The sequence below is a fragment of the Scyliorhinus canicula genome, chromosome 5 (assembly GCF_902713615.1).
Source record: "Scyliorhinus canicula chromosome 5, sScyCan1.1, whole genome shotgun sequence".
NCBI classification, from domain to species: Eukaryota; Metazoa; Chordata; class Chondrichthyes; order Carcharhiniformes; family Scyliorhinidae; genus Scyliorhinus; species Scyliorhinus canicula.
In genome coordinates this window covers 32,525,869-32,546,455 of record NC_052150.1, presented here as the reverse complement: position 1 = coordinate 32,546,455, position 20,587 = coordinate 32,525,869, and the positions used below count along the sequence as shown (strand labels likewise).

At 48.4% G+C, this 20,587-nt stretch overlaps 2 protein-coding genes across 5 annotated transcripts in view; one reads left to right on the top strand and one right to left on the bottom strand.

Moving 5' to 3' along the window:
* The window catches only part of LOC119965899 (death-associated protein), an 84,101-nt gene extending 82,423 nt beyond the window's left edge, over positions 1–1,678 (top strand). For all 4 annotated transcript variants that reach the window (XM_038796880.1, XM_038796878.1, XM_038796881.1 and 1 more), the window contains one exon: positions 1,357–1,678. In XM_038796880.1, the coding sequence (XP_038652808.1) occupies positions 1,357–1,498 (142 nt within the window). In that variant the 3' untranslated portion in view covers positions 1,499–1,678. The remainder of the gene's footprint in view (positions 1–1,356) is intronic.
* A 13,959-nt stretch (positions 1,679–15,637) lies between these two features.
* LOC119965898 (ankyrin repeat domain-containing protein 33B-like) overlaps positions 15,638–20,587 on the bottom strand; it is a 60,354-nt gene continuing 55,404 nt past the window's right edge. Inside the window, exon 4 of the mRNA XM_038796876.1 lies at positions 15,638–18,014. Coding sequence (XP_038652804.1) covers positions 17,143–18,014 — 872 coding nt within the window. The 3' untranslated portion in view covers positions 15,638–17,142. The remainder of the gene's footprint in view (positions 18,015–20,587) is intronic.

Here is a 20,587-nt window from a genome sequence, read left to right as displayed (position 1 = left end):
AAGTAGGTGTACATTAACACTGCAATGACATTACTGGGAAAAGCCCCTAGTCACCACATTCCGGCACCTGTTCGGGTACACAGGGAGAATTCTGAATGTCCAAATTACCTAACAGCACGTCTTTCGGGACTTGTGGGAGGAAACCGAAGCACCCGGAGAAAACCCACGCAGACACACGGAAAACGTGCAGACTCCACACAGACAGTGACCCAAGCCAGGAATCAAACCTGGGACTGGAGCTGTGAAACTTTAGCCAAGGGTGGATTACGTGACTTAATTGTCAAGTAATGGGGAAGGGTCATCAGGATGAAAATAAAGGGAAACTGCAGTTATGTAACACCTTTCATAACCTCTGGGTGAGTTGCAACAAATGGAGAAGTTTTTTCAATGGAGAACTCCATTGCCACCGTTGTAATCTAAAGAGGAGTTAATTTGCTGAACTGTGGCGTCTGTGATTACCCACAGCACCCAGTATGCCCTTTTTTTTTTCTTTTTAAAAATAAATTTAGAGTACCCAATTATTTTTTTTGCAATTGAGGGGTAATTTAGCGTGGCTAATCCACCAAACATGCACATCTTTGGGTTGTGGGGGTGAAACCCATACAGACACGGGGAGAATGTGCAAACTCCACACGGACAGTGATCCAGGGCCGGGATTCGAACCCGGGTCCTCAGCGCCGCAGTCCCAGTGCTAACCACTGTGCCATATGCAGCCCTCCCTTGTTTTTCTTATGAGAAGCAAGTTAACCATGGCTAGGTTGGTAGGACTCCCGTCTCTTCTGAGTCAAAATGTCGTGGGTTCAAGCCCTGTTCCAGAGAGTTCAGCACATAATTCAGGCTGGCACCCCGAGTGCACAATGGATAACTTGCTGTCCTGTTGGAGGGTGCTGTCTTTGATAATAGATTAGATAGAGAGAAACTGTTCCCTCTTGTGGGAAAATCTAGAACAAGGGTTATAACTGAAAAGTAGAACTGAATCATTAGTGGTGATCCCAAAAGCAGTTCTTCACACGAGAGTAGTAGAAATCTGGAACTCCTGCCATCTCAAATAAGCTGCTGAGGCTAATCAAGTTGTAAATTTCAACGGTTTTTGATCGATAGCTTTTGTTTGTCATGAATATTAACAGTTATTGACCAGCGGTGCATAGACCTAGATGCAGCAGTGACCGACCACACTTCAAAAAGTGCATCATTTGCTGTAAAATGTCTTTGGGATCTCCGGAGTTTGAGAAAGACGCTATATGGGAGGCTTGTCGTTTTTCTCCAAGAGTCTTTAGAGAAAGATAGGATTGTTTTTCTTTTTATTTCCCTTGTGTTCGATACGGACTAATTGTGCCTTGATCATTCCTGCCACAGGGGGACAAAGACTTTCCTCCAGCTGCTGCTCAGGTTGCTCACCAGAAGCCTTACCCATCAGTGGAGAAACTGCCTGTTGCACATCAGATCAACCATTCCATCCACCAGCCTCGCAAGTGAAGGAGGTGACCTGCAGGAATGAATATACAGAAATCTTTGGGAAGTGTCGATGAATCTGTTGGACTCCTAATTTCTGATATTTGAAGCAAATTTCCTTTTGCTTTTAGGAACGGAGCTATGGTTTTAAATTTTGTAAACCGTGTTGAAGCACATTTGAACAAATAATAGCCATTTTTTAATTAAATTGGTACCTGAGATACTATTTTGTTTTTGGTATTTCAGAAATAATCGACAAATCTTTGCTCCTAGAATAGTGGAGATATGTCCAACACACATGCATGTGTGTTTTTGTGGACACGCACACGCATATATGTGGTGTGTGCCTTTGTGTGTGGCACATGCGTGTACGTAATGGACACATTTAGCGTGTTTCGCACTGTGGCTCGGTGCACATCTTGTGAATTTTTGTAGACGGTGTAACTGAGGACATCTGCCAGAAGTAAACTCAAAAGGTAACAGTAAGAATAAATGCTGTTAAATTAAGGTATTCCTTTCAGGATCTGGAGCTCCAGTTATCTGAATTTTGCAAGCTTGGGTATGTGCACACCTGCACCGATAGCCAGAAGAACCATCCAAGACCACTTTTCTAATGGCTTGTTTTATGGGTAATGTCATGTCCACTAGTGTGCGACTGTAGTGTGACTTAAAAGAAACGTGAGGCGCAAATGGACTTCACTCTGGGAATGTGCAAAAGAACTATCATGTGTGTGCAGCTTTTCATTGATATTGGTTGAAGGATAAATATTGTCTAGGACACCAACCACAATAGCAACTTGTATTTATATAGCATCTTTAATATAATAGTGTCCCAAGATACTTCAAAAGAGCATTATAAAACAAAAATTAACACTGAATCACACACGGTGATATTTGGACAGCTGGCCAAAAGCTAGGTTTTAAAGAGTGTCTTAAAGAAGGAAAAGAGATTCAGAGAAGTGGAAAGGTTAATTGAGGGAATTCTGGAGCTTAAGATCTCAGCAACTGAAGGTGCAGACACCAACAGTGGAGCAATTAAAACAGAGGGTGCTGAAGATGCCAGAATTAGAGGAGTGCTGATATCTTAGAAGGTTTGTGGGGCTAGAGGAGACTATAGAACTAGTGAGAGATGAGGCGACATGAAAAACAAGAATTAAACTTTTGAAATTGAGGCATGGTTTAACTGAGAACCAGGGTTGGTAGGTGTGGATAAATAGGACTTGGTGGAGTAAGGGCGTGGGCAGTGGGTGGTAGAATAACCTCAATTTTACTGAATGTAGAATGTCGAAGGCTAGCTTGATGTACATTGGAATAGTCAAGTCTATGAGCTACGGCTGGGTTAGAGTTGGTAAATGTTATGGAGGTGGAATTGGGTGGTGTTAGTGATAGCGTGGATTTGTGGGTGTCAAGCCACTCTCGGGGTCAAATATAACAAGATTCTGAACAGTCTGATTTAGCGTCCGACAGTTGCCAGGGAGAGAGATGGAGTTGGTAGCTAGGAAACGGAATTCGTACTGGAGACTGAAGATAATGGCTTTGGTCTTGCCGTTATTTAATTGGAGGAAATTTCTGTTCGTCTAGTGCTGGATGTCAGACAAGCAATCTGATAATTTAATGACAGTGGAGCAGTCGAGAGGTAGAGCTGGCTATCGTTAGGGTACATGTGAAAATCAATGCTGTGTTTCTGGGTGATGTTGCTGAGGAGCAATATGTAGTTGAGAAATAGGAGGGGACGAAGGATAGATCCTTGGCGGACACTAAAGTAATTAATGGTGAGGGAATGGGAAGAAAAACCGTTGGCAATTGATACTCTGACTACGATTGCATGGATAAAAATGGAACCAGGTGAGCATAGGCCCACCCAGCTGGATGATGAGGGAAGCTTTGGAGGAAGATAGTGTGGTCAACTGTGTCAAAGGCTGCAGCCAATTCAAGAAGGAAGAGATGGGATTGTTTACTTCTGTCAACAACGGCAATTTATATAACACCTTTAATGCGTAGGTCCCAAGATGCTCCATAGGAGCATTGTGAGGCATATCTTTTTATTAAAACAGTAAAAAAATATGTACACGGCCAAACGGTACAAACACTCATTTTGTGTTGGAGAAACAGGATATCCTCCCCTTAGTACCAATGCACAGGGGGTGGATACTCTGATTATTAAAACAGTTCACAACACGTTTCTAAAAAAAAACAAATGGTACAAGCACTAAACTTTGCGCTGGAGAGACCAGATACCCTTGCCTCTGTACCAACAGAAGGGGAAAGGAAGGTGTGGGGAGGAAGGGAGTCGAAGTGTTGGTGAAGGGGGAGCGCAATAGGACACTGCCTAAACTATCTACAGAGGCAGAAAAATAAAAGAACCTTCAATTATGATGTGCCAGATTCTGGGAGTTCCCCCGAGAGGGTGAGAAGCGACATAGCGTCAGGTACGAGTGAGACCCGCACCCCACTACAGAGCGTCTTGTGCACCCTGCGCTCCCGACACTAGGCAGCTGACAGCCTTCGGACAGTCGCTCTCCAGGCCCAAATCCTCCTCCACACTGAGTGCGGCGGGTGACATGGGCCCACCAACCAACTCAGGTGCTGCCTTGATCCCGCCACCGGGATCATCGACAGGCGGGATCTCCTCAGGCTCCTCCCGGGGGGCCAGCGGGAGGCAGTGCTGCAGATGCCTGCTCCGCCCCCGCCACCTGGTCACTGGAAGGCCCCGAAAATAACTCCGGAAGCAGGTCCGGGATGGTGGCAGAGGTGCCCCAAAGACAGCGGTTGGGACAGAGGGTTTTCCAAACCATAACCCGCTAAGAACCTAAGAAGCAGGGGGGTCCCCTCCCCATAGAAATTGAACAAGTCCGGGGTGCTAAATTGTACTGGGTGGAACAGGCCCTCTCAGGTCCCGTCCGACCCCGAAACACCCTGCTCGGTGATCAGCGGCAGCTACTGGGATTTCCTCACTATCCCCCCGCCTCTTCTTTCGGGGACTGGGCGTGACATTGATGGAATTGACGCCGTTTGCAGGGGAGAGGGTCACACGCCGGGGAGACCTCTATCACTGGATGCCCCTCCAGTGTGACTCCTTGTCCCTCAATGCTCCTCCCCCCAATTTGTGGCTGGGGCAGAGCACCCTCTGGTTCGAGGTCGCGCACCTCACTACCGCCACCCAGAGGGGCCCGCGCAGGCAGCGCCGGCCCTAGGGTTGCTGGCGCCCCGGGCAAGCTGAACTTCGGCGCCCTTGGGGGGGGGGGGGGGGGGCGAGAGGGGGGCGGACCCGGGGGGGGGGGGGGCGGGGGGAGCGGACCCGAGGGGGGGGGCGGGGGGAGCGGACCCGAGGGGGGGGGGGGGCGGGGTGGGGCGGGGGGAGCGGACCCGAGGGGGGGGGGCGGGGTGGGGCGGGGGGACCCGAGGGGGGGGCGGGGCGGGGGGGGGCGGGGCGGGGGGACGGACCCGAGGCGGGGGGGGGAGCGGACCGAGGGGACTGACCGGGGGGGGGGGGGGGGGGGGCCGCCCTGGGGGAGTGCGGCCACACTGGGGGAGTGCGGCCACCGCGCATGCGCTGGTTGGCGCTGGCCCAACTGCGCATGCGCGGGACCCGAGTCTGGCGCCCCCTAGCACATGGCGCCCCGGGCGACAGCCCGAGTGGCCGGTGCCTTGAGCCGGCCCTGCGCGCAGGTGTTGCTGGGCCCAGCATCCAATGGCAAAATGTCACCGGGCTGAGGGTGCGGCGTAACGGCTGCAGCCGGATCAGTAGCCAGGGGCACTGGGTCAGTCAGGGTCAGAAGACCCAAACCTGACCGCTGGCGAATCGCCCTGTTGGTCTTCTCAGCCTTCCGGCCATGCGGCTGGCCACGCGGCTGTCCCCTCACCTTCACGCCAGTGGAAGTAGAGGGGGCAGCTGCACCATCAGCGGCAGTGTTAGAGGTGGGGCAATTTTTCCTACCTTCTTGCAGGCGTGACACTGCGCACCACCCGCGGACCAGAAGATGCAGTAGGTTTTGTCCCCAAAAGGAATCTCAAAAGTCCCTTCCAGGACCTCCTCCCGGGCCAGGCAAACAAAGACCTGGTGCCGGAATGAGAAAATATGCTTGAAAGTGGGATCTACGAGGCCGAGCGGGAGCGGTATCACCCCTGACCGTACCTCCCTCTGTTGATGGAGGTGGGTGAGGAGGAGCTCCGTGGGAATAAAAGGTGGGACATTAGAGAGGATAACTCTCTCGGCAGTGGCAAAACGTTGACACCAAACCACATAAGGAGATATTGGACAGTGTGACCAAAAGGTTGGCCAAAGAGATAGGTTTTCAGGAGCGTTTTAAAGGAGGAACACAGGGTATTGAGTTAAGAGAGGTGTGAGCCGAGGACTTGATAGAGGGTGTTACCAGAGAGAATACTCCCACTCGTCTTCATGATTACGCCATGAAATCGAAATGAAATTAAATAAATATTGCTTATTGTCTCGAGTAGGCTTCAATTAAGTTACTGTGAAAAGCCCCTAGTCGCCACATTCCGGCGCCTGTTCGGGGAGGCTGGTACAGGAATTGAACCGTGCTGCTGGCCTGCATTGGCCTGCTTTTAAAAGCCAGTGATTTAGCCCAGTGTGCTAAACCAGCCCCAGATTTTATGAAATCTTTTATGTCCATATGTTTATAAGGCAGACATGGCCTTCTGCTTAACATCTCACCTGTAAGATGGCCTTACCAACAGTGCTGAAGACCCTTAGTGCTGTACTGTGAATGTCAGACAATGCAGACTCCCCACAGTTCCGCTGAATGATGGACACAACAGATCTAAATAAAAACAGAAAATGCCGCAAAAGGACAGCGAAGCTTAGTTAACATTTTGGATTCTGTAACATTTATAAGCAAGTTCAAGGCCTGGGAAAGGAGGCAAAGAAAGAACAAAGAGGAAGAGATGTGTGATGGAACAGAGGGCAGGGGTCATCACGTGATAACAGGGATGATGGTGCAATGGGACAGGAACAAAAAAGATGGATCCAGTGGAGCTTTAAATGATGGCAGCAAAAATCACTACCAGCACCTGCTGTGGAAAAGTGGGGAGTGTTGATATCATCTAGAATTGCTGAAATCAATATTGAGGCCTGAAGGCTGTAAAATGCCTAATTGAAAGATGAGGTGCCATTCCTTGAGCTTCTGTTGAGTTTCATCGGAACATTATTTGCAGGCTGAGGTCAGAATGGGAGTGGAATCACAGCTGTGAAGAAGGGAATTAGACCCAATTACCTGCTGCTTGAGTGAGTTTTGTGCACACAGAGTGCAAACTGACTAGATGAAAATGACCCTGATTGCAATGCACTCAACAGAGTAGGTTTCCACTGGGACCAATGCAGAGATACTGCAAGTAGTTAAGCAGCTGTGTTTATTGACTAATTTGCTGTTTACATTTTTCTGAGTCCCATCCGTTCTCTCTCTGTTTACTGACTGTGAGGCATTAGATGAGCAATTTTCCATGTATTAAGAAAACTCTCCTTGACTTGCATAAATTATGCTCTATGTTATGGGGAAGGCATTTTGAGCAGTTGACAACCGCCACTGTCACAAAGAAGGAAGATGGCACTTTAGTCTGCTCGACAGACTCCTTAAGTAATTTCTTTAAGTGACAATGGCAGAGGGCGGGAGGAACTACTTGCTCCCTAGCTTGAGCAAAGATCAGGGTACCGTAGGTATCAAGAAGCCCACTTAAGTGTTGGTTTAGGGGCTCGGGTTTGTTGCTTTTACAAATGTGGCCTGGGTTCAATTCCCAGTCAGGGGATGTGACCTTTCTAATATCCTGAGGCATAACAAGTGTTCCTATATTTGCCGATAGAGAGGGTGATGAAAGAGGTTTTCACAGCACATTTCAGCGTATTTAAAAACCATGCTTAAATGCCTGCCGAAAAGCTGTTTAGGCAGATGATCGGGACAAAGTTAAAAAGGAAGAGGTAAAAACGTTAGCATCAAAATACCTTACAGAGAGGCTAAACAGAAAACAATTGTCCTATTGAATGGGTGGTGGAAGGAGCCACAGCAGTCACTTTGAAAAGAGAATTGGTATGCGCTCGGAACTGAAAGTTTACTCTTTTCTATGGGGTGAGAGCTGAGGGGAAGGATTAATTACAAAGCTGTGTCAATGAGGTGGCAGGATGCACCGCAAGGTTGCCTCTTGTAGGAGATGACTATTGCCACCTTCTCAGTTGTTAGGAAATCACTGATAAATTATCACAAGGGATTCATTGTAGTAACAGAATTTCTCTTGCTGCGCACACGTAACGATAGAATCCCTACAGTGCAGAAGGAGGCCATTCAGCCCATCGAGTCGACACCAACCTTCCGATTGTGCACTCTCCCTAGGCCCACTCCCCTGCCCTATCCACGTAACCCCGCCCCTAACCTGCACATCTTTGGACACTAAGGAGCAATTTAGCATGTCCAATCCACCTAACCTGCACATCTTTGGACTGTGAGAGGAAAGCATAGGACTTGGAGGAAGCCCACGCAAAGACTGGGCGAACGTGCAAACTCCACACAGTCACCCAATGCTGAAATCAAACTCCGGTGCCTGGCACTGTGGGACAGCAGTGCTAACCACTTAGCCACTGTGCTGCCCATATACATATTCACCATCTATACCCAGTTTGTCTACACCACCATCTGCCAAAAGGGACTTCTGCTTCTTCCTGTAATGGAGGCCTAACTAGTTCCAACCAACTAACACTCTCCTCTGCTTTATTAAACTTCTACTTACATTGATTTACCTCTTTGACATCTATTGTTTCCCCAGGTAGGAACCTGTATGGTTCCTGTATATGCTTGCTTTTTCATAAAATATGCAGAATATTCACTCACGTCCTACTTGGATTGGCTCTCTCGATGCCACTTCTGGCTCTTGCCCAGAACTGGAAAATTTCATCAACTTTGCTTTTAATTTTCACCCTCCCTTGTCTTCACAAGATCCATCTCTGACTGTTTCCCTTGTTTCCTCAAGGTGTGTACACACTGACCACATCCTTCATTGCACTCTGCGTGGCTCTGCTCCTGCAAGGACACTAATCCATTCTTTCTTCTTTACTTCCATCTGACTCCTCCAAACCTTATCTGCATCTTAACTTGGTTAACAACTGCTGCATCCTAAATTCCAATTCTGAAGGGTCAGTGACTAGAATAATCCTTTTTTTTTATTTTTTGAGTACCCAATTAATTTATTCCAATTAAGGGGCAATTTAGCGTGGCCAATCCACCTAGCCTGCACATCTTTGGGTTGTGGGGGTGAAACCCACACAAACACGGGGAGAATGTGCAAACTCCACACGGACAGTGACCCAGAGCCGGGATCGAACTTGGGACCTCGGCGGGGTGAGGCAGCGGGGCTCACTGCGGGGCTCACTGCGCCACCGTGCTGCCCAATAATACTTTTTTAAAATAGTTTTTTAAATAAACTCACATTTTCGTTTCCAATTAAGGGACAATTTAGCGTGGCCAGTCCACCTATCCTGCACATCTTTGGCTGGGAGTGAGACCCATGCAGACACGGGGAGAATGTGCAAACTCCACACGGACAGTGACCTGGACCCGGGATCGATCCCGGCTCCTCGGAGCCATGGGGCAGCAGTGCTAACCACTGCGCCACCATGCCGCCCCCAACCAGAATTATCCAAGCTGGATTTTCCTGGCCATACAGAAAAGGGTTGGAGATGGGGGAGGCCAGAAACCTAGAAGGGAGCCACACATGCTGCCGGGAGACCTTCCTAGGGGTAGCATAGGGGGGTGGTTAAGGCCCCCCCATGAGAGCTGATTTTGCAGTGTTGCTGGAACCTTACCACTAGCAGAGTGCTTGCAGAGGTTTTCAACCCATTGGCTTGGGGTAAGCAGTGGAGCTGGAGGATCCATGCCATATGATGTGCATGAAAGACTGCAATGGAGGTTGCCTACAGACCTGTGGATTTATCTTCCATCCCAATATCACGCCTGGCTTTGGGATTCTTCAGTGGTAACCTCTTTGTAGACCAGTGAGGATGCCTCATCTCTAGCCTACTGCTGCAGCACCAGTTTTGCAGGTGGGGCCTCCTGAGGCTCCACAGCTGCCAGCCCGCTGATTGGGCTGCCAATGTCCAGAACCTGTCTGCTATCACGGTAGCACAGTGGTTAGCACTGTTGCTTCACAGTGCCAGGGACTCTCGCTCAATTCCCGGTTTGGGTTACTGTCTGTGCAGAGTCTGCACGTTCTCCCCATGTCTGCGTGGGTTTCCTCCGGGTGCTCCGGTTTCCTCCCACATGTCCCGAAAGACGTGCTTGTTCGATGAATTGGACATTCTAAATTCTCCCTCAGTGTACCCAAACAGGCGTCGGAATGTGAAGACTAGATTTTCACAGTAATTTCATTGCGGTGTTAATGTAAGCCTACTTGTGACACTAATAAAGATTATTATTATCCTTAATAGGACGGTGAGGTAAGTGGCAGAAAATTGGGAGACCTCCCAGATGGCTATGACCAAGTGCAGGGTTGAGACCCCCATTGTGTCCGTGGGTCCGTGGAGAAAACTCCACCATTTAACTTTTTTCTCTCTCTCTACAGATGCTGCCTGACCTTCTGGGAATTTACAGTATTTTTATGTTTTATTATACCTTATACAGAATTTGGTTCCATTTAAACAGTGGATGGTCGTGTAGGACAAAACATGCCAGAGCCATAGCATACAAAGATACGGACCAATTGCTGGAAAATTAGATAATAGATAAGGAGTTTAAGAGCGGCACAAATATGAAGGGCCGAATGGCCTCGTTTTCCGCTATGGGTGGGATTTTCCACAAAAAAATTACAACGTCAGGTTCTGATTGAAAACAGGCATGTTTCTCACCAGAAACACCAAGTTTTCCAACCAGATCTCCTGACACTTTCAGAATAAATCGGGGTGCATAGTCTACGCCGCCACTCTAACAGGCCATGGCGTGATAGATTTCATAGAATTTCATAAAATTTACAGTGTAGAAGGAGGCCATTCGGCCCACCGAGTCTGCACCGGCCCTTTAAAAGAGCACTCTACTCAAGCCCACATCTCTACCCTATCCCCGTAACCCCCACTTAACCTATTTGGACACAAAGGCCAATTTAACATGGCCAATCCACCTAACCCGCACATCTTTGGACTGATAGAGCCGCCAAGTCCAGCTTTAAAGGGTGCCCCATTCTGCGGAAAAATGAACTCTCAGCCACCACAGCCATGGAGGACCCCATCCACAAGTCCAAATTGCAGGGCAAACCCCCCCCCCCCCGCCATCGAAGTATCGAGGGGGTTCACTCACCCCCCCGCCCCGCCTCTCTCTTCACCACACCCCCAACATAAGGAGAAGCCCGACCCCGATGGAGAGGGATTACCCCAGGGCAATGCCCAGTCTCAGTGACCTCCGCAGCCCTGGTGCACTGTTTATCACAGGTTTTCGTATACCAGCAGTGGTTCGCGCCAGCACGACGTCACAGCGCCAGGGTGGGGGGGCGATATATTCCGCGGGGCCAGATGCTACAGCGGAAGCAGTTTAATATTAAAATTCATGGTAGTCATGTTCACACCTGATCATGTCACCGGTGGGAGGGGTGGGGAAGATCTTTAAACCGTGCCCTGTAACTCTCTAGCTCTACATTTCCCTTTAGGTCAACAAGAGGTCATGCTTGAGCAGAGATGAGAAGTGAATTCTCCGTTCAGTTTGTCCAGTCACACAGCACAAGCCCAGTCGGAGACAATATGCAGAGATTTGTCAGATGTTGCGAAAAGAAAATTAAAATGGACACAAATTGCAGGCTGCTATATCTGTCATCCACTGCAAAGGAAGCCCACTGGGACCTGAATGTGCTGAAAAATAATACCTCTGTGACAAAATTAGAATAGTCTGCATTTTCAGCCAAGGTTTATTTTTTCTTGTGCAAAAAATTTACATTGATTACAGTCTGAGTTTCAACCTTTCACTTATGAAAGTTGATATTTGATGCATTTTTGCAAGAGCATATAATCATCGTCATATTTTTCAAACCTTGGTAACATTCAAACAGACACATCCCACACCAATTCAGCAAATCCATAAAATTATTTTCAAATGAAAGTAGTATTTATAAAAAATAGCTTCGTATTGCACATTTTAAAAAAGTTGCATATAAACATCTTGCACAGTGTAGGACCATTAGGTTTTCAATAATGATGGCACCTTGACTCGTTCCCCTCTAATTAAGCTTTACAAAGGGTGAGACCATTTTAAAAATTATTGCTAATTGGTGAACTAGCAGTAAAGACACCAGAATTCTGTGTGAAGTTCCTGGTGTGCACTGCCTCGTCCCTGAGTACCCTGCCTTGTATTGCTAAATATCTTCCCATGGTAGGGCCAAAAGATACTCCATCACTAACTGGTCGTAGGTCAGCCGGAGTGAGTTGCTGGCAATAAAATGGAGAACATGTGCCAAGGTTTCCTTCGGGGGGGGGGGGGGGGGGCAATACTTTCCAAAGCAAATGATACCCAAGTAATGAAACGTCTTTTATTGGGTGAATATTGCAGCCAATTTCTTCCATAATGTGCTGTTTACATTGGAATTTGTGGCTATTTTGTGAGGGAGAGGAGTCGGATAAGATTACAGAGGGTGCAAGTGATGCAAATGCGCATGGCATAAAGACCATGCTCAGGCTCAGGTGGGCTCTCAGGTGTGACTGGTAGCTTAGATAAAAACCTTTCAGAGATCATTAATTGTAGCCCAGGAGTACAATAAAACAAATACTGGCATTCACACTTAAGTTGTACAGTGCTTTGAACACTTTCCTTTGGGTTTCTGAATTGGCCTCTTTAAAACTCTTTATGGTGCCTCTCAAAGGTAGAACAGTTTGTGACAGGGAACCACAGTGCATGTAATTCACAACCAAGTACTGACTACCAGCAGTGGTCTGTGCATAATAACTACCGGATATCTCAAGCACTTTATGGCCAATAAATTACTTTTGAAGTGCAGCCACTGTCGTAATGACACCATTTGCATTTGGAAAGCTCCCACAACCAGCAATGACTATCTTTTTTTGTGTGACACTGATTGAGGGTGTAAATGTTGGTCAGGAGATACACTCCCCTGCTCTTCCATGAGACCTTTTACATCCACCCCAAGCAGGCAGATGTTCCTCATCTGAAAGTCTTGATCTCTGACGGTGCTCCTTCAGTACTGCAGAGTCAGCCTCAATGTTTGCTCAAGCTCTGGATGGGTCTTGAAGCCAGAATCCTATGATTCAAGGGCAATTCAATATTTGTAATCTCTCAATTTCATATTATAGTCAAATTACAGACCTGGATTTCGTGGACCTGGAATAAGCTACATTTTTTTAAAGCTCTTATCTAAACCAATTGGAAGCACATCCACAGCACCAAGTAATTTCCTCCCTGGAATATAATTAGTGTAATCCCCACTGATAATGCTGGCTGTACAATGGTGCCAATAAGAAAGTAGCTCCCTGCTCTGTAGGTTGCAAAGCTGCCAACATCTGAACATACCCTTGGGTGATCGAGTGCTGCAATGGTACAACCTCTTGTGACTCCCGTGTTAATGGTAACATGTTATGGCATGTTGATGCTATGATGTGCAGCGTCTGAACACTGCCTTTGTGTCTCAAAGGAGTTGTAGGCCAATAATACTTCAATTAATCTGAACACTCCAACTATTACATTACCCAAATGTGCCAACTTTTAGAAAAGTGTAAACAGTTGGCAATGATATCACATCTTGTCTTGTTGAACTGTAAAGCTTGCCTGACTGTGACCTGTGTAAAAAGCTGCTGCTAACTTTTCCAATATGGGCAACAGTATAACATTGAGGATTACATCAAGTTTGATGTACAATCAGTCTGGTTCCTTTCATAAGACTTCCGGGGGGTAAAGTGGAGCATGTGGAAAAAACAAAATAATGTCGTAGGCTTAAATTTGCACATACATCTTAGGGCCTTACCTTTCTGAGTTGCTGATTATCTTACATTGCATAATGTTGCACACTCATTAGCTCTACATCTTACTGATGCAAAGAAACAGGGGGGTCAGGCAACACATCCTAAACATCTGGCAATATGCCATAGTTGTGCAGTAGAGTAATGGCATTTCTCACATAGCCCAAAGAATCACTTTTGGCTGAACTCTTTCCCTCCTGTAAACTCTGGCTGATTCACTGCTCAGGCCTACCTCAGCCTGAATGGCTATCAGAGGGTGGAGGTGGGATTCAGTGTGGTCTCCCGTTCCTCACCACTTCAGAGGAACACGAGCAGTACTAGTGGGCCATTGGATGGGGAAGTGCTAATTCAGTCACCTGGCTCATAATCTTTTGCAGGCTTGGAGGGCCGAAGGGCCTGTTCCTGTGCTTGTTCTTTGAGACAGTTAGTTGGACCATGAGGCCCCTCAAGCAGAACTCTGTTTGGATTTGTGGCTCTCCATTAACGTTTTAATTTATAGGTGGATTTCTGGCTCGAGATTACATTACCCCCATTTACTCTGCAAGATTGAAGGGGCCAATACAATGATCACAGTCAGGTCTTCCTACTTGGATTGTACCGCATCATTGGTATGAGCTTCGACATTTGCTCAATTTTCAGATTAATTGCACATTCCCAAAAATTCTGGTACACTCACTGGTGCGCACCACGCAGCCGAACCAGTAGAGCAGGTGGAGATAGGAGCAGCCGAGGGGCTAGACGTTCGGAGTGTAGGCCAGGCCCAGCACCCAGCTGCTGCCCAGATGGTTCCCGGGTTCTTGGACTTACCAGACCCACCCACAGACCCGATGCATTTGGAAACCCAGGGAGTGGACAACGGGATGGCGGCCGTCTTCCAGCAGCTGCAGACGCAGTTGGAGGAGTCCATCCGCGCCCAGGAGCAGGGAGTGGTGCCCATCATTGCTGCCACCCAGGCCGTCACGCATGCGTGGCATCCACGGTGGAGGCAATGAGGGCAAGGGTTTCGGTCATGGGTCAGGTTCTGCAAGGCTTGGGGCTTCATGTGCAGGCGTCATCTGTGGCGCAGGACAGGGCTGCCCTCTCACAGACAGCCATGTCCCAGAGCCAGCTGGACATTGCCGCCGTGCTCCGGGGTCTGGCCGAGTCTCAGCAGCCCATGGCCCAGTCCCAGCAGGCCATCGCTGAGAGCATCGACGGCCTTGCGCAAGTGCTGGATGGCGTCGCACAATCTTAGCGGGAGATTGCACAGCCCCTGACAGGGATGGCGCACTCCCTGAGCTCCATCGCTGCGAACGTTCAGACCCCGGTCGATGCCACAGTGGGCCTCCAGGACTGGTAGCGCCAGGTGTCGCTGGTGCGATGGCACTCGTCTCCGCTCGCACCACCGTCCCATAGTGAGGCCCGGGGGCCACCGGGCTCCCCAGGGGAGGAGGAGGTTCTGGTGGCCGCCCCGGTGACTCCAGGAAAGGATGTCCCGGAACACTCGGACTCCCCCCGTTCCGTCCCTGATGCATCTGGTGGGCAGCGGACACTGTTACACCAAACCTAGATGCCGCTGTGCTATGTCCAGTGCCTGAGGGGTCATGAAGGGGACCGAATGGCGCTGGGGTCGAAGTTCGGTACAACGGTAAGGCCGGGTGTGTGTCCAACACCCCCTCCCCTCCCGACACCCCATCATCCACGGCACACCGACGCCAACTACCCCACGTGGCTATGTGATGGAGTGTCCGTAACGCATACAGGAACCACCTGGATGGAGGGTATAGCTATGGCCATGAGTCAGACATTGTCTAATGAAGGGGCAGCAGGGTAGCATGGTGGTTAGAATAAATGCTTCACAGGTTCAATTCCCGGCTGGGTCACTGTCTGTGTGGAGTCTGCACGTCCTCCCCCTGTGTGCGTGGGTTTCCTCCGGGTGCTCCGGTTTCCTCCCACAGTCCAAAGATGTGCGGGTTAGGTGGATTGGCCATGCTAAATTTCCCGTAGTGTCCTAATAAAAGTAAGGTTAAGGGGGGGTTGTTGGGTTATGGGTATAGGGTGGGTTTGAGTAGGGTGATCATGGCTCGGCACAACATTGAGGGCCGAAGGGCCTGTTCTGTGCTGTACTGTTCTTTGTTCTATGATCCAAGCTCATCGCAGAGCGGGTTGCCATCATTCAACATGGCACTGATCACACACCCCCCCCCTCCTCCTCCCCCCTGCCTCCCTCCCTCTCCCTCCCCCACCCCCGAGCATGGCGGCACCCTTACCCAAAACCCCTCCCCCCGCTAGCACCAGCCGTGGACGCCACGACATGCTGCCTCCGAGAACGCTGGCCTCACTCCTCCTCACTCCACATCATCAGCCAGCACCACTGGCTGAAGAATTTATTTGGCAGGGGTCACGCCGTCGGGACTTCGGCCCATGCTGGCTGCTGAATAGCGGGGGCCCAGAGAATTGCCATTCTTAGCACCTCGGGCGATTCTCCGGCAGGCGCGGCGCCGACCTCGATGACGCCGTTCTCGCCGGTTGGGAGAATGGTGGGACGGCGTCGGACTGGTGTCATGTGAAAAATCGGCGTCTCCCAAATGGCGCGGCATGGGAGAATCCCGCCCCCCATTTCCATTGTCTCTGCCCTGAAGAGTTAGGGATAAGCATATGCCCCAAATTCTCCCAAGCTGCCCTTTTATCACGCGAACCAAGCACAAGGACTGCTTTGTGTAACAGTGAATGAAGAATTTGGCTTTAACTGCACCTTATGAGAGGCAGTAGGAGGAGGTGACTTAAAGCTCAATCAAAGAGGTAGATTTCTCTCAAAATTAAAAATTCTCCCCATATTATCAAGTGTTTCCCTTAGAATGTATATGTCAGTGAGGCAAATTGTTTGATTCTGCTACAAATAGTTGGTTTGCTTCCAACTTCAGAAACATATTGACATTGTCCTTTTCACTATCGATTGCATGATCCTGGCCCTCAAACATGTTGTGGCCAGCACAGTCACCATCAGAACAATTCCCTGCCGATTCCACTTGTGGTTTGTACCGGAAAGACAACAGAATCCATTCTCTTCTGGAACGAGCATTCATTGATCATATCAGTAGTGGGTCATCCAATGTGGCTGCAGCACTGGTGCACTGCACAACTTAATTTACTGGAGTGAGAGGAACTCCTGGTGACATGCCAGACAGCTCAGAACAATCAACCAGTTAAAGCTGGTAAAAGTGATGGCCATGCTGGTCCATTGGGTGCCGAAACAACATGAGCTGAGTGCTCCACCTGTGCAGTCACTCACGCTGTGACACCCAGCTTAAGAAACAGAATATCAAATTATTCACATGGCACACCAAATAAAGGGTTTTTGACAATTTGCAAGCTTAAGTGCTGAGCAGTTTATAAATTGTCAGGTTATATTAGGAGGCCAAATCCATTTTGCCTCTTGATTCTGTTTTCACAAGGTCTGATTGTATTCAGTGAGCTAAAGGTTTCAGAACATGTCGTTATGTAAGTGAACAGGAAACAGTTTGCCATTTCTTGTTGCTGAAATCGTACTCCCCGCAGCATACCACAAACTATCCAATACAATCAACTCCTTAACACCGACATCCCAAAAGCTCCAAATGGAGAAAGAGTCATATACAACTCATAGCCCTCTCCTCATGGCTAAATCATTCTTCCTGTTGATCAGAGGAATCGATCAGAAGTGCAAGATTCCAATTTCTTTGCTTTGATCTGCTTTTCATTTTAAGGGGCCTTTTTAGACATTATGATTTACTTTTGGCCACTATCTTCTCTGCCCTTTCTCTTCTGGCTGCCATCTTCTCTACCCTCACTCTTTCCGCTTCTTCTGCTCTTTTCTTCTCTTCTTCCTTTCTTTCCTCTTTCAGCTCCTTGTACCTCCACTGGGGTGGTTCCAGGAAGTTGCCTCCCTTCACGCTGCTCTTTCGGCGCACTCTCTCAGGCTCATAGGTCGGAGTGGGCGCTTTGAACACGCGGACCTTGGGCACCACGATTCCGGGCTGCACAGTTCTCAACCTAATCGTGCTCAAGAGCATCAGGCTACCCCTCCTGGAGGAAGTGGCTGTCACCGGTTTGGAGGGAAAGGTTAACGGTGGCAGGCTGGCTCTCCTTTCCTTCCTTTTTGGGAGCACGACAAGCTGAGAGTTCTGAAATAATTTTTGGTGTTTAACATAATCTTTGACTGGAGCTTTCACTTCCCGAGACCTCTGCTTCCACAAGATCTCCGGCACCGTGAACCTCCTCTTTCCCACGCAAGGGGGGCTGCTCGGACAGACTGTCCTGCATCCAGTGGCAACAAAAGGGCTGCAAATGGCGGTGGTCATCTTGACCATGTGGTCAAGGGGGCCATCTTCTTCTGGGTCACGGGGAAAATTGATGGTCAAGGCTGACGTGATGGTCTCGTAGATTTTTTCCAAACAGTTCTTGGGCTCGTTGGCTTTGGTTACGAGTTCTCTCAATCTTGGCCACTCAGGCTTGTACCTGTCACTGAATTGGACAGGACAAGGCTTGGCCAGGAGTTTGCGCATAAGAGAGATGGTTTCATGCCGCCCTGTAAACTGTGCCCACTGTTGTGGCGTAAAACCCCTTCCAGGATCCGTGGCGTTGAAATCTGCACCTGGAGAGAAAAAAAACATATATGAATACAATGTAATTCCCTCCTTCATTGGAATTTCACATCATTATCTAAAACACCAGTCTCGCTGAAGGAAGACCAGCTGGAATTAGTTAATATTCAGAATTAGATGTCAGGTCTGGATCAGTGATATGAATGAAATGAAAATCGCTTATTGTCACGAATAGGCTTCAATTACGTTACTGTGAAAAGCCCCTAGTCGCCACATTCCGGCGCCTGTTCGGGGAGGCTGGTACGGGAATCGAACCGTGCTGCTGGCCTGCCTTGGACTGCTTTAAAAGCCAGATATGTAATGGGAAATGCAAATTGATTGCGATGCATAAAATTATGAGGGACATAGATAGAGTAGACAGGAACAAACTTTTCATCTTAATGGAGGGGTCAACGACCAGGGGGCATAGATTTAAGGTAAGGGGCAGGAGGTTTAGAGGGGATGTGAGGAAAAACATTTTTACCCAGAGGGCGGTTGGAGTTTGGAATTCGCTGCCTGAAAGGTTGATGGAGGTAGAGGCCCTCATAACATTTAAGAAGTATTTAGATGTGCACTTGCGTTCCCAGGGCACACAAGGCTATGGGCCAAGTAAAGGAAAATGGGATTAGGATGGTTAGGTGGTTGTTTTTGACCGGCGCAGACGCAATGGGCTGAGGGCCTTATCTGTGCTGTGCGATTCTGACTACTGTGCAGCAATATGCCTTCTGCTGAATGAGGACCATTAAATGCAATCTGGGAAATGAATAATTGTGGGGGGAAAAAGCAATAAGACAGGGCGGCACGGTGACACAGTGGTTAGCACTGCTGCCTCATGGTGCCAATGACCCGGGTTCGATCCCAGCCCCAGATCACTGTCCGTGTGGAGTTTGTACATTCACCCCGTGCCTGCATGGGTCTCGTCCCCACAACCCAAAGATGTGCAGGGTAGGTGGACTGGCCACGCTAAATTACCCCTTAATTTGAAAAAAAGAATTGGGTTCTCTAAATTTGGAAAAACTTTTTTAAAAAGCAGCAATAAGATATCTCTCAACCAGGTCACCTGGGAGGATGGAAACTGATCTTTGAGTTTCTTTGGGGGGGGGAAATAGTGATGCACACTAACCAAATTTGCTAGATTCATGGGTGGCGAAGTTGTGGTTTCTGTTCAGTAATTCAGGTACTGAACAGAATTCTGTGGAATATTCCTCTCGTACTGTGAGAAACGGTGATATTGCTGTTCCTGATTAGTTAGATAAATAAAGTGGCAGAGCAGCAGTGCAAACCCAAGTGTCAGTCCAGCTCATTCTCCAGCCAACATAAGTTAGGGACCCATGCAAGTTTCCATTCCTAGCTCCGCAACTGAGCTGCCCAAACTCACTTCATACCCATGGGCTGAGTGGTCATTTTTTGGATTGGATTGGATTTGTTTATTGTCATCTGTACCGAGGTACAGTGAAAAGTATTTTACTGTGAGCTGCTCAACACATCATTAAGTACATGGGAAGAAAAGGGAATAAAAGAAAACATATAATAGGGCAACACAAGGTATACAATGTAACTACATAAGCACCGGCATCAGGTGAAGCATACAGGGGTGTAGTGTTAATGAGGTCAGTCCATAAGAGGGTCATTTAGGAGTCTGGTAACAGCGGGGAAGAAGCTGTTTTTGAGTTTGTTTGTGCATGTTCTCAGACTTCTGTATCTCCTGCCCGATGGAAGAAGTTGGAAGAGTGAGTAAGCAGGGTGGGAGGGGTCTTTGATTATGCAGCCCGCTTTCCCCAGGCAGCGGGAGGTGTAAATGGAGTCAATGGATGGGAGGCAGGTTTGTGTGATGGACTGGGCGGTGTTCACGACTCTCTGAAGTTTCTTGCAGTCCTGGGCCGAGCTGTGATGCAGCCAGATAGGATGCTTTCTATGTGCGTCTGTAAAAGTTGGTGAGGGTTAATGTGGACATGCCGAATTTCCTTATTTTCCTGAGGAAGTATAGGCGCTGTTGCGCTTTCTTGGTGGCAGCGTCGACATTTTTTCATGCTGCAAGATTGTATGGTTGTTTAACAATTCACTTTCAGCTTGGCAGCCCGGCCTAGATCGGAAAGCAAATTGCTTACTGACATTGCTGTGCTAAAAGGGAATTAATTAATCAGCGGGTCGCTGGGTCAACATCATGGATCTCCCTACCCTGACAGAACTGTGGGAGCACCTTTACCACATTGTTTTAAGAAGAAAGATTACCACCCGCACCTTCTCAACATCAACAAGGAATGAGCAATAAATGTTGGCCTCGTCAGCAACTCCGATATTCCCAAGATGATTTGTTTAAAAACTTAAGTCAATGAACCAAGCATTCATTTTCATTTGAATTTCATGCCCACTGATGTTTTATTGAGGCCTTCTATAACACATTCAGCATCACTCAGATTTTTCTTTCAATTAATTATCCTGTGTGGCAGTCGGTTAGCTCGGTTGGTGAGATATAGATCGAGTGTAGTGCAGAATGGTACAGGTTCAATTCCCACAGTGGTTATGGTAGTTCTTGGAAGCCTGCTTTCTTGCCTTGTTCCCTGCTTGAAATAGAGTGGTGTCC